At 45.5% G+C, this 14,508-nt stretch overlaps 1 protein-coding gene across 2 annotated transcripts in view; it reads right to left on the bottom strand.

The window, feature by feature from the left end:
* Positions 1 to 59: 59 nt before the first annotated feature.
* LOC115167243 (ubiquitin carboxyl-terminal hydrolase MINDY-2-like) overlaps positions 60 to 14,508 on the bottom strand; it is a 30,770-nt gene continuing 16,321 nt past the window's right edge. Inside the window, exons 4-9 of one of the 2 annotated variants that reach the window (XM_029721451.1) lie at positions 10,410 to 10,568; positions 9,611 to 9,713; positions 8,610 to 8,752; positions 6,400 to 6,573; positions 5,014 to 5,190; positions 60 to 4,339 (exon numbers count right to left, since the gene is read on the bottom strand). In XM_029721451.1, the coding sequence (XP_029577311.1) occupies positions 4,181 to 4,339; positions 5,014 to 5,190; positions 6,400 to 6,573; positions 8,610 to 8,752; positions 9,611 to 9,713; positions 10,410 to 10,568 (915 nt within the window). In that variant the 3' untranslated portion in view covers positions 60 to 4,180. The remainder of the gene's footprint in view (positions 4,340 to 5,013; positions 5,191 to 6,399; positions 6,574 to 8,609; positions 8,753 to 9,610; positions 9,714 to 10,409; positions 10,569 to 14,508) is intronic. The other variant, XM_029721452.1, reaches the window with a different exon arrangement.

Raw genomic sequence — 14,508 nt, 5'->3', positions numbered from 1 at the left:
TTTGTCTTCGCTCCTACATTTGACTCATGAAGTGCACATACAAGACATCACACATTGAGTGGTTGTGAAAAGAGAACACGTTTTTATTTTTTATTGTCCATGTACTTTAATAATCAGGCTGAATGTCCCTCGTCTAAGGCATTTTGTTACAGAATAAACACCATCTACATTTTGCAACGGTACTGTGATAGGCTACATACATTATTTGGTCATATGTATATAGATAAACATTTGAACTTTCCAACACGAGGATTGACCTTTTTGTGTGTGGTTAAACATAAGTGAAAATATTAACATAATACATCATTGAAGTTATACTCTGCTAAATGTCATTAGTATGCATTATGCATCAGAATAACATTGGGATTAATATAATTGCATTTAATCTCAACAGAACAAAGGGAAACCTATACAGAACAAGTTAAATCAATATGGTGGATTGCGTTCATGTTCTGTGCTCCAGAATATCTGATTTTACACATTTCCCATATGAAACTACTAGGGGAAAAAACAATTTTCTCCAATCTCTATACAGTATCAAAATAGCCAACTTTTAAAATCCCTTCCCTCTAGATGACCAGCCAGCGGCATTAGTGAATTTTTTTTTGTGTGAAAAGCAAATGCTATAAAACAATTCTGGCCTTAGCAGATAAACGGGTGAACAGCTACCTGAAGTTCAAGTTGCATCAACTTTTATTGAAAAGGGCTACACAGTACTTAATGTACTTTTAGCCAAAATATTTAACCAGCCCTTTCATACCTTTGTCATAAAGAAACAATTGAGCATTTCATATTCAACTGACTGTTGTAGCAATTCCAGACAGTATTCCATTTTTACAAGGTACCCAAAGAACAATAGCACTCTCGCACAATTTCTAATTCTGTATAAAATGAGGTATTTTCTCTTCTCTTAGGCTGCGTTTACACAGGCAGACCAATTCTGATCTTTTTTTTCTCACTAATTGGTCTTCAATCAGATCTGATGCGCTTGGAAAGAACATGCCTGTCCAAACACAACCTTAGTAGTGCATATCAATGTAACAGTGCAAAACCAATTACAATGACTATATGTTCAAGGACTACCTTGTTAACAGACTATTGTTTGTACAGTATTTACCGCCCAGCACTATAACAAGGCTTACACATATTCACTCGAGACATTCCACAAACAAAATCCTTATCAATTATTTTGAGGAACAACATTCAAGCTGAAACACAAAACAATATCTAGATACTGGTAAATAATGCAATGTAAATGACTCAAAGCAAGCTTACGCACAATTTAAAAAAAATAAATGTGTGTGAGGCATGTGTTTAACATCTTGATGCTCCCCCAAAAACCTCAAAGTAATTAGATAAAGTGGCCCTCTGAGGTTCTCATCATAATACTCACTACTAGTTGCCTTTTGAATGTCGTTACAAATGGGTTTAGGCCATTGGGAAGGTTGACCACATTAACAAGTATAATTCAAGCTGCAGTGTGACGGTAACTTTAAAATGGATGTTATTTTACAAAAGAAACAAGAATATGGATTGTGTCCCTGACACTCAAAGGGACGTGGTCCTTCGCCCATCCCCCCAACCTTTCACAAAATCACTGTAGTCAATAATGTAAAGGACATACTGTAGCATACCATATACAGCATGTACACGCTCGCTTCAACATAGGACTCAGAGAAACACCTGTCTATTCAGCCATATATTACTTTTTGGGTAGTCATTGTGAACATAAAAGCAACAGCAGTTTAATTCACTTTCGAAAAGCAGCCTTGAATTCCATTACAAGGGGCAAACTTATTGTAGTGTAAAGTCATAGTGAATTCCTTTGACTAGGTAGGCCTGCGAGAAGCTCAGAAACCCATCGTTATGCCATCCATGAACATAACTAGCGATAATTATGAACAGCCTGATAATATGAAGTCGACCTAGTTAGATACCGTGTGTTGAAATAATTTGTTACTGATACCTATACGTGGTTATACATTTACATTACAACACATTCTCTTGAGGGAGTTTCTACAGGGTATATTAAATACTTTACAATGGTATATATCAATCATTGCTGTTGCCAAGGCAGCTAATACACAAACAATTTACAAAAGACACTCAAGGATATGTCCCTTCAGAGAAGGCCTGAGAGTATTTCTGATGTCTAGTTTAAAATCTACAGATTGTCTCATTCTGGTAATACACCTGTTTCCGTTTATTCTTATAAAAGATATTGTAAATGTTGTAAGGCATTTTCTATACAGAGTAAGTGTGGCCTCGTGAGGACCGTATAGACAGGCTGAACTAACCCCAGTCCTCAAGTCCAGCCTGCAGATAAGCCTTACTAGTCAGGTAGCCTACTCCTACAAGATGCAGCCAGTAGCCAGGCAAAAATAAATACTCAGTACTGGACTTGTCCTTGAAGGCTGGGGTTGTCCATTTCTGGACAATGAGAACAAAATGTAAGAGCCAAAAATGGGAGACCCCTTAACTAGCAGCACTGCGAGGAGTCTCCCCTATAACTGTGTTTCTAGGTCTGACGTACAACACAAGGCTTGAGTCAAGGCATCCATAGAACACAGTAAATCTCTCAGGAGGCAGTACCATAGTAGGACAGTGGCGCAAACTACTAGCTAGCTCTGTCATAAATGTGCATTAGGTATGTACACAATGTATATAAATTTGTTTGAAAGTCAGATGATGTAGGAGGAGTACATGGATTGAAACATGGCTACAGTAGAATATTATACTTCCATAACTCAACTAGGTCATGAGGCTTCCCATATTGACAACATAACTGCCGGCAGGTCTGTGTGACACTGGGCACTATAGACTATTAGTGTGGGATACTACTATCACTCTTCCTCTGCAACCAATAACCAGCCAAGTCTCTCAGGGAGTGAGCGACAGAAGTCAAATTAGGTGCACCGTCCTGTGTTTCCATGGTTCTGTCTGTGTGATTGTCCAGACTCTACTGGATGTGAAGCATATACAGCAAATATGAGAAATGAAATACATGGCATATCTTTCAATCCAACTGCTCATAGACATCGGAACATTTTTGTTGTTGACGTTAGGTTATTTCCAAGTTGAAATTAAGAGCATAAATCAATGCAGCTAAGCATATCAGCCACACATACACACTGTAGACACCAATGCCATACACACACACACACACACACACACCAGAATTCAACACTGCCATACTCTGGTAAAGCCAATCTGGATAGGGCGAGTCTAAAATGGCAGATGAGGGTTGGTAGAGACAGCCCTTATCAGAGTATGGCACTGACTTCCAGGCCTCTCAGGAAGAACAGGGATGTGGGTAGTGTTAGAGAGATATACAAAAGGCTTGTCACAACAGGGTCTTACATTCATTTCTAACCGGCAAAAACAAATTAATCCCTTTCAATTTAAGTATATACCAAAATAAAATTGTTCTCTAAAATAGTCTCACACACACGCATACAAGCACACATGCAAATACACGCAAAAACACACTTAAAGTAGTAATTTGGCATCCATTAACGTGGCGAAGAGACAGGAGTGCTTAGATATTACACTCACTGATGTCACGATCACCTCATTTCAATCCCAATAAGACTGAACAAACTCTTGATTATCTCCAATTGGAAGGAGCTAAATGACCCCCACCAACCAATAGCTAGCAAACGAAGGTTGTGTTTTCAGTAAAAAGTCTAATGCTCAAACACTCAACTGAATCAAAGCAGGCATATCTACACATATGTGCTGTAATTTCTTTTTAACAAAAAATAGCTTATCAACTGCAATAATGAAAATGAATGAAAACGATTTCCTTGAAAAAAGTTGGTGTCATGAGAGATATTTCAGATTCTGAATTCTTTCCCTCCCAGCATCCTGTTTCTGGAATTTTTCTCATTTTGCTATAAAACCACCCCCATTAACCTTGACCCCAGATCACAAATATGTGCAACTTGTAACAAAGTTTGGCCAACTGTACAAAAGATTAGTGGTAGTTGTCATAGCGTTCCTTCCTCTGTTGTCCGGGCCCACTGAGGGTAGAGGATGGCAGGCACCAGTGGCTTGGGAACGGCAACTCCTCAGTTTGTCTCTCGCTTTCAAAAGGGGCTGTTCGTAGGCTGTCAGGTCAATGTGAAAAAAAATGCTGCTCCCCTCTTTCACTCTCACACAAACACACAACCATCCTATGTTACAATAGAACACATTTGTCTTTATCCTTGGGCTCTTTTTTGGGTTTGCGCTCCCCGGCAGAGGGCTGCTTCCCTGGGCTGGGCGTGGCTTCAGCTGCTGCTGTTGATGATGATGCTGCTTCTGCTCTGTCTGCTTCGTCACTTCCCTCTGCTGGCTGCTGCACAACACAGACAGGATGGAAGAGGAGCGTCAACCATAATACCTACCTGTGGCTCATTCAAGCGGGTGAATAAGCAACATTATAAACTGGGTGGTTCGAGCCATGATTGGCTGACAGCCGTGGTATATCAGACCGTATACCACAGGTATGACAAAACATGTATTTTTACTGCTCTAATTAAGTTGGTAACCAGTTTATAATAGCAATAAGGCACCTCGGGGGTTTCTGCTATATGGCCAATTTACTACTACTAAGGGCTGTATCCAGGCACTCTGCGTTGTGTCGTGCTTAAGAACAGCCCTGAGCTGTATCTGAACATAGAGATACATTCAGATAGAACATGTATTGTGTACAACAGATTCATGTCAGCTACATATTTTATTTCTATCTGACTAAGCCCCTGACTGCTATATCTATATAAACTGACAACCCTTACCCTTTTTCTCATCCTCATTCCTCTTATTTTCCCTAAACATCTTTCTCTCATCATATTCCTCATTCAATTCCACTCCTCGCATCTTCCCTCCCCCCTTCTCACAAGCTCCCCTCCTGCTCAGAGGGGTTGGGTTAAATGCGAAAGACACATTTAAGTTGAAGGTATTCAGTTGTACAATTGACTAGGTATCCCCCTTTCCCTCCCTCCCTCCCTCCCTCCCTGGCTCTTCCCAGACCTGTGCTTGTGCTGCGGCAGCCTGCTCCTGCTCCTGGTAGTACTGGGAGGCTCGTCGGTCCTCCTCCTCCTGCAGCTTCTTGGCCAGCTCCAGGTCACTGATGCCCTCGGGGAGCTGCTCCCACTGCAGGTCCTGACACTGCTGCTCCTGCTGCAGCGACAACGCCATCAGGTAGTCCTGCATATGGGGGGGGGTAAAGAGAGAGAAAGAGAGAGAGAAAAAGAGAATTAGGACCAGGTCAACGAGTCTCACGTCATGGTGTTTACACTGTTACCAGAGTGATGTTCCACTGTCAAGTAAGCCTAGTTTAAGTAAGCCTAGTTGTAAGCTACAAAACACCAGTGATTTTAAAGTCAGGGCTACACACCTCTTTATTCATTCATAACCCTCATGTAGAGTGAAACCAAATATTTTCTTGAGTGCAGCATCAGACTGTCTTAATTGTCGGCTATGAGATGCCCTCTCAAGCATAAGAGTATCTAGGTGGATGAGAGTGTGAGTAGAGATGACTCCTCCCCCCCTCTGTACTGGGTGAGGGTGGTGAATATGGACCCTGGCAGATGGACAAGCTGCTGGGCAGGCCTAACGGGCCAGCCAATCAGCTGTCGTCTGCACAGGGGACACAAACCACATTATGCATTATTAAACAGCCAATCGAAGTGCAGCGTGATGCAGTGCAGTACAGAGGGAGGCTCCACATGTCACGGTCATCTCCTGATCCGGCATTCAGACATCAAAACCCTGAGTGTGGGGGGGGGGGGGGGGGGGGGGGGGGGGTTAACGGGAGAGCAGAAGAGCTTTGAACATCTATTATCGAGGAACTGTTCCCCGCTACTTCTCCAGAGTAGAGCTGAGTGCAGATGGAGCAGGCTAGGAAGCCACGGGGAAAACAGGGCCCAGATAGAGGGGATGTGTAATATTTACTGTACCCTTTATACAATCCACTCTGTTTTTATTTTATTTTACCTTTATTTAACTAGGCAAGTCAGTTAAGAACAAATTCTTATTTTCAATGACGGCCTAGGAACAGTGGGTTAACTGCCTTGTTCAGGGGCAGAACGACAGATTTTTACCTTGTCAGCTCGGGGATTCAATCTTGCAACCTTTCAGTTACTAGTCCAACGCTCTAACCACTAGGCTACCTGCTACCACAATCAGGTACACTCTGATTGTGACTCACCCTGATCTAGTATTTTTGTAATGCTGCACTGTGACTGTGCACCTTGTTCTCCATGGTATACATCGTCTGCAAGAGATATGTGGTGCACCCAACAGTGCGAAATGGCTGCCATGATTCAGCTAGATGGGTGTTCAGCATTGTTTGTCATTGCTCCCATTAATGAAGTGGAACTGGATCAGAGGGCCCAATTGGCGTAGTGGTCTGACCTGGTCTATCTGGTCCTGCTGTCCGCGGTACACCGTCTCTGGGTCTGACGGGGGTCGCAGGCGGAACTCAGAGTCACAGAAGTTGCCATCCCCGTCCACATTGTGCAGGCTCTCCCAGACCACCTTCTCCTCCGTCAGGAAGCCCTGGTCTGTCACCAGGAGGTACAGCTGGCCCTGATCACACAGACACACACGTTATACACTCACACACGTCTTATCACTTCCAGAAAATACATCTACACGCTTTCACACCCTCTTATTCCTGTAGTAGGTTAACCCTGGATAACAGGTCTGTGTGTGTGTTTGTGTGTTTAAATGAGGGGGGCTTTGGTATTGCTAAGTATTTATCTTGGGGTCATGGGTGCTACACACAGCTTGCTTCACTTGGAAAGCATGCTCACACACACACACTCTCACACAGACAGGCCTGCTCCACTTCCCCTGCTACAGATAACAGGAAGAGCCTGTCCCAGGTGCAGTGATAAGTGGAGGGAGCACAAGGCGGGTGAAACCATCGTAGATAGCATTAAGACTCTAGGTGCTGAATAGGTCCCCATCACGTGTCTACCATGCTCCTTGGGGCATTTTTATTTATGTCCTCACACCAGCCTCAGAACCCTGTGTACTGAACATTACATCACCTGGGGGAGGGGGAGGACAGGGAGAAGGGTGGGGTGTGGGGATATCTATTGGGAGGGGGAGGACAGGGAGAAGGGTGGGGTGTGGGGATATCTATTGGGAGGGGGAGGACAGGGAGAAGGGTGGGGTGTGGGGATATCTATTGGGAGGGGGAGGACAGGGAGAAGGGTGGGGTATGGGGAGATCTATTGGGAGGGGGAGGACAGGGAGAAGGGTAGGGTGTGGGGAGATCTATTGGGAGGGGGAGGACAGGGAGAAGGGTGGGGTGTGGGGATATCTATTGGGAGGGGGAGGACAGGGAGAAGGGTGGGGTATGGGGAGATCTATTGGGAGGGGGAGGACAGGGAGAAGGGTGGGGTGTGGGGATATCTATTGGGAGGGGGAGGACAGGGAGAAGGGTGGGGTATGGGGAGATCTATTGGGAGGGGGAGGACAGGGAGAAGGGTAGGGTGTGGGGAGATCTATTGGGAGGGGGAGGACAGGGAGAAGGGTGGGGTGTGGGGATATCTATTGGGAGGGGGAGGACAGGGAGAAGGGTGGGGTATGGGGAGATCTATTGGGAGGGGGAGGACAGGGAGAAGGGTAGGGTGTGGGGAGATCTATTGGGAGGGGGAGGACAGGGAGAAGGGTGGGGTGTGGGATATCTATTGGGAGGGGGAGGACAGGGAGAAGGGTGGGGTGTGGGGAGATCTATTGGGAGGGGGAGGACAGGGAGAAGGGTGGGGTGTGGGGAGATCTATTGGGAGGGGAGGACAGGGAGAAGGGTGGGGTATGGGGAGATCTATTGGGAGGGGGAGGACAGGGAGAAGGGCGGGGTGTGGGGAGATCTATTGGGAGGGGGAGGACAGGGAGAAGGGTGGGGTGTGGGGAGATCTATTGGGAGGGGGAGGACAGGGAGAAGGGTGGGGTATGGGGAGATCTATTGGGAGGGGGAGGACAGGGAGAAGGGTGGGGTATGGGGAGATCTATTGGGAGGGGGAGGACAGGGAGAAGGGTGGGGTATGGGGAGATCTATTGGGAGGTGGAGGACAGGGAGAAGGGTGGGGTGTGGGGAGATCTATTGGGAGGGGGAGGACAGGGAGAAGGGTGGGGTATGGGGAGATCTATTGGGAGGGGGAGGACAGGGAGAAGGGTGGGGTATGGGGAGATCTATTGGGAGGGGGAGGACAGGGAGAAGGGGAAAGCACTAACAGCGCTCAGCTGTTAACAGATGGTTGAAAAGACTTGGATGAAAGAAAGTCCCCATGTGTCAACAACCTACAATACATAGAATGGGGTGATCTGATCCGGAAGCTAGCAATATATTTGAAATAAGGCTTATCTGGGACTGAGTGATATGAATTCGGTAACATTATGCAATTAATTTATATAACACCCTTTCCCACTACTAAGAGGACAAGGCAGACTTGACTTGTTTTTGTTCCTAATAGACGGTGGTTTGGGGACGCTGTAGCAGAGGAAAGTAAGGAAGACCCGTTCACAGTAAACAGTACTGCAAGGCCCCATTTGTCATAACCACAGGGCATAAAGCAGTGGACAAAGGCTTGTCAATGACTTGAGTGGTCATTCACCTTGAACTTGATCATGGTGCTGAAGTGGTTGTTCCTGAAGAACACACAGAGCTCTCCTTCCTGCACGGTGGACGTGAGCTCACACAGCCCGTGGTATGTCAGCTGGGTGGCCGTGCTGTGCAGAAACTGCTCGGCTACAAAGCCTGCAGGCAGAGAGAGAGGGAGAGGGAGGGGGGGAGAGAGAGAGGGAGGGGGGGAGAGAGAAGGAAGAGATAGAGAGTGAGTCAGTGAGAGACAGACAGACACACAAGACCGACAATGACCGACAGGCTGACAAACAGACAAAAACTTAGGGACTGATATAGAGATATAAAGTGATGTACAGACGGACAAGGATAGGCACACTGACCTATAGAAAGAGACACAGAGAGAAAGAGAGCGAGATAACGCCAGAGAAAGAGACAGAGTTGTATTGAGTAACACGAAGAGACAGGGTGATATTCTAACTAAGACAAGGAGAGACCGTGGAGAAGCACTGGAGAGGAAACTGAGACACAGCTCTCCGCCCCGCTAACCGACTCACTCTTTCGTTATTTGTTTATTTATGTGATGATGCTAAAAAGTTTATTCTGTTCTACTGAGCCTTTACTCTATGTCCGTGTTCTTCTATTTTTATTCGTTCTTATTGTTGTTGCATCGTCAAGAAGGAACCTGCAAGTAAGCATTTCATTGGACGATGTATACCATGCGTATCCCGTATATACGACTAATACAACTTCAACTTGATGCTAAAAGCATAAAACATTCAGCCCAGAAGAAAACGTGCCTATGACAGGAATACATCTGAACTGCCCTGGGTGAGCAGTACGAGCAGCGTGAGAGAGGGAAAGGAATAGAGCTCAACTAAAGTCAGTCGTCCACAGGAATGTTTAGCCCAGGCCTCCGTTTATCTGCTCAGCGCAATAGGAGGAAATGTCGGCCTTATCAAGCAGCCCGGGATGTGTAGTGGAGAGGCAGCGAGAAAGAAAGCAACACATCTCCCAGTCGGTCGGTCCACCCACCTTCCCCAGCCAGCTCGCTGCTGTCCGACTGTTTGCAGGAGATTATCTTCTCCACCAGCTGGTTGTAGCTGCAGTTACCCACTGCCTTCACTGTGTCGCCCATCTGGAGGGAACATAAAAGAGGAGAGGGCATTCATCAACCATTGTTGTGTTCTATTATGCAGTGAAGAACAAGCGACAAGGGCATATTGTCATGTTTTCAAAAGAAAAATACTCAAAAGGAGCTGTACTCTAACCAGTCATTCTGAAGTCATTTCTTTCATAAATAATGTGTGGAGTCGGTTTATTGTCTATATGACAAACGGCTATAGAGTACCACAGTATGAGTTATAATACCCATAAAACCTAGTTGTCAAACAGGGAAATGGTTCCAATCGTTTTTCCCACCATTCATTTTAGAAACACTTAAAAAAACGTTTTGATAACCATGTAAATCTCTCTAGGACAAGGTGACTTTAAACAATATATTTGCCTGTATATCATAGTAATAGCGACATTGGTTAAAAAGGTAGACTTAGCGTTATGATGTTGCCGTGAGCAGCACCGTAGTTACTGTAATGACTGCGATGCAATACTTTGCTCTCACAGTCACACAGAGGATCTGGGCATGTGCACGGGTTTGCTTCACGCTGCTACAACGTGGCAGCTACAGGCCCAAAACAGCAGAGAAGTTCAACCTCAGACTTCAACGTTCTGAGTTATTGCGGATATTGACCCACTACTGCTGTTTTCTTTGTGCATTTATGTCAACTCGCTGAATCTACTTTTAAAGGGGGCTCAGAGAGAGAAGGGTTCTCACCTGCAGGTCCACCAGCCAGCCGTGGTAGAGAGGGATGTCCAGCAGGTCAAAGACAATGCACTCTGGGGTGTACTCAAAGACCCGCACCCCTGTGAACTTCACGTTGACGTCCAGCCCCGTCTGCAGCTTGTGCAGCACCGCCATGGCATCACTCATATTCTGGGGGACAACAAATAGAAAGTCATGTTCCTTTTCAAGGTCTTTAGCCAGGGCTGTTAGTCTTTGTAGAATTCTTGTTGACTATGGCATTGAAATAAGATTTGACATTGGAATAAATGTTGAGGACAGTGAACCAACCACTGTCACATACTATAGCAGTTACAGCTAGAAAAACAGCAGACTCACCCACAGAAACCTGCTAGTTTGGACTATCAGTTATGTATAAAAACTGTACAAATCAGAAAGTGTCCTGACCAAGGAACTTCCTGTCGACCGTACTCATCACTCCCTCCTGTCGTTCGCCCCTCAGACACACAAAATACTAACAAGACCCGTCTGAAGCAACGCACATGCCCCGCCCACCTGAGGATCTGTCTTTTTCAGCCATCTATTTCCTGTGTTTGAGGGACGTAAAATCCACTTGTAACTTAAATCTTGCTGGATTGATTGATTTAATTTTACTTCTGCGACTCCATCATACTTTTGCTTGTGCCTGTCTTTTTTATTCATTAACGTTACGACCACGAAAATATTTGTAATGACCTGTCAAACACACTCCGGTAACGTCTGAAATGGGCTGAATGGAATACATGTCTTTCCGTTGCATCTATAAGAACACTAAAACTTATTTCGGGGATGTAACACATCTCAATATAAGAGATCACTTTATTTTTATGGGTGTTCATTTTTTTGTGGAATTGAAAAAAGTAATAATTTGCTACAGTTGAAATGTTAACAAATGAAATGCACTGAAATTAAAGAAACTTCTGAAAATGAACACTCGGATTATAGTGATATTATGTCTGAACTTGCAAACAATTCAAAGTACGTATAGATAGGTGTAATCTAGAGCCATGCGTGTTGAGGGTATCCTGCTATTGGCACAATTGTTGAATTATGCAACAAAACGTGACAACAGTTATTAATTAGGCAGTCTAAACAGCACAGGTGAGTGCAGGTAGACCTAGAGTCCTAGACAGATCAGGTGAGTGCAGGTAGACCTAGAGTCCTAGACAGAGCAGGTGAGTGCAGGTAGACCTAGAGTCCTAGACAGATCAGGTGAGTGCAGGTAGACCTAGAGTCCTAGACAGATCAGGTGAGTGCAGGTGGACCTAGAGTCCTAGACAGAGGAAGTGAGTGCAGGTAGACCTAGAGTCCTAGACAGAGGAAGTGAGTGCAGGTAGTCCTAGAGTCCTAGACAGATCAGGTGAGTGCAGGTGGACCTAGAGTCCTAGACAGAGGAAGTGAGTGCAGGTAGTCCTAAAGTCCTAGACAGAGCAGGTGAGTGCAGGTAGACCTAGAGTCCTAGACAGAGCAGGTGAGTGCAGGTAGACCTAGAATCCTAGACAGATCAGGTGAGTGCAGGTAGACCTAGAGTCCTAGACAGAGGAAGTGAGTGCAGGTAGACCTAGAGTCCTAGACACAGCAGGTGAGTGCAGGTAGACCTAGAGTCCTAGACAGATCAGGTGAGTGCAGGTAGACCTAGAGTCCTAGACAGAGCAGGTGAGTGCAGGTAGACCTAGAGTCCTAGACAGATCAGGTGAGTGCAGGTAGACCTAGAGTCCTAGACAGAGGAAGTGTTTGTGGTTACAGCCTTGTTCCACCCTTTTATGTTAATGTTTTAATATATGCAAATACATCCATTGTATATATGCAACTGTTTCAAGTACACATTTTCTTTATTTTAACATAAAATATAAAATAAATACCTGACATATATATATATATATATATATAAATAAATAAAAAATGTTTAGTGCACCCCCCCCCAAAAAAGAAACACCTGAATTCCCAACAAAATCCCTGAACGCCATTCATTATTTTTCAGTGCCAGTAAAATGCTTTATGTGTTATAAATCTAAAAGTTTGGAGTATCTTCATCCATTGTCCAACTGTTGCATTTATTAGAATTGTTTTTAAAACTTTTAACAATTGTGATGACGGTTGCTTCGGTCTGTGTCACAGGGAGCCTCTGCAGCTGTCCCCACACCCCACATGCACAGAGAGGTGATAGTGGGTGACTTGGTGTGTGTTTTCTCAATTTTCTAAGAGGATAACCTGTCAATAAGAGGGAAAATAAATCCCCAAAAGCAGGGAGATTCTCCAGCTTTCGCACTTAGCGGTGTGGGTCGTTGAAAAGCCTTTTGCTGAACGATCTGTGTGTGTGTGTGTGTGGGGGGGGGGATTAGGACGCCTGTGGACAGTTGTGGGGAGGATTAGTATGGTTCATGTAACACACCATGCAGCTGCTCCACTCCAAGGGAAGAGAGCTTCAGTCACATGACATCAGATGAACCCCCTGAGAGCTACTGATTAGCGCCTCACTAAACGGTGGGCTTCATCCACTTCCACAGTGCTTTGCTTTGCTGTTTACACTATATATACACAAAAGTATGTGAACACCCCTTGAAATGAGTGGATTCGGCTATTTCAGCCACATCTATTGCTGACAGGTGTATAAAATCGAACACACAGCCATGCAATCTCCACAGACAAACATTGGCAGTAGAATGGCCTTTCTGAAGAGCTCAGTGACTTTCAACGTCATAGGATGCCACCTTTCCAACAAGTCAGTGTGTCAAATTTCTGCCCTGAAAACGTCTAGGAGCAACAACGGCTCAGCTGCGAGGTGGTAGGCCAAACAGGCTCACAGAATTGTCTGTCCTCTGTTGCAACACTCAGTACCGAGTTCCAAACTGCCTCTGGAAGCAACATCAGCACAAGAACGGTTTGCCAGGAGATTCATGAAATGGGTTTCCATGGCCGAGCAGCCACCCACAAGCCTAAGATCACCACGTGCAATGCCAAGCGTCGGCTGGAGTGGTGTAAAGCTCACTGCAATTGGATTCTGGAGCAGTGGAAACATTATCTGGAGTGATGAATAATGCTTCACCATCTGGCAGTCCGATATACAAATCTGAGTTAGGCGGATGCCAGGAGAACTCTACCTGCCCCAATGCATAGTGCCAACTGTAAAGTTTGGTGGAGGAGGCATAATGGTCTGAATTTTTTGGGGGGTCATGTAGTCCATCATTGAGACACACAGCGAGGATTCTCTCTGCTTTATCCTCGTTTTCCTATTTGTATTTTTGAGGACAGGTGCTAAAGCACAAGTCAAACGTGAGTCAGTGCTGTGCATACAAAATGTGCCTACAAGCAAAAACAGACACACTGACAAGTGCACACACAAATATGTGGGCACTGCGTCTCTGTCTGGCGGGTAGCAAAGCTGGCAGCACAGTAAGAGATCAGGAACGTGCCCGCCCACTGCTCCCGCTCTGCCCAGTGCCAAACATGCTGCCTGCTCTGCACACCCACGCCCTCCTGCTGTGTGGCCAAGCCCTGCTCCACCCGCTCACAGACTACAGATTATAACCAGACTCATCTAAGTAATGCCACCCTAACCACACTAATCATAAATTCTGTGCTGAATATTTTAGATTTACATTTACGTCATTTAGCAGACGCTCTTATCCAGAGCGACTTACAAATTGGTGCATTCACCTTGTGATATCCAGTGGAACAACCACTTTACAATAGTACATCTATATATTTTTTGGGGGGGAGGGAGGGGGGGGGTTAGAAGGATTACTTAATCCTATCCCAGGTATTCCTTAAATAGGTGGGGTTTCAGGTGTCTCCGGAAGGTGGTGATTGACTCCGCTGTCCTGGCGTCGTGAGGGAGCTTGTTCCACCATTGGGGTGCCAGAGCAGCGAACAGTTTTGACTGGGCTGAGCGGGAACTGTGCTTCCGCAGAGGTAGGGAGGCGAGCAGGCCAGAGGTGGATGAACGCAGTGCCCTTGTTTGGGTGTAGGGACTGATCAGAGCCTGAAGGTACGGAGGTGCCATTCCCCTCACAGCTCCGTAGGCAAGCACCATGGTCTTGTAGCAGATGCGAGCTTCAACTGGGATCCACACAGAGCCTGTGGTATTTGCATG

The sequence above is a fragment of the Salmo trutta genome, chromosome 29 (genome assembly GCF_901001165.1).
Source record: "Salmo trutta chromosome 29, fSalTru1.1, whole genome shotgun sequence".
Lineage (NCBI taxonomy): Eukaryota > Metazoa > Chordata > Actinopteri > Salmoniformes > Salmonidae > Salmo > Salmo trutta.
Note: the sequence above shows the minus strand (reverse complement) of the source record. Positions and strands in the feature narration are given on the sequence as shown.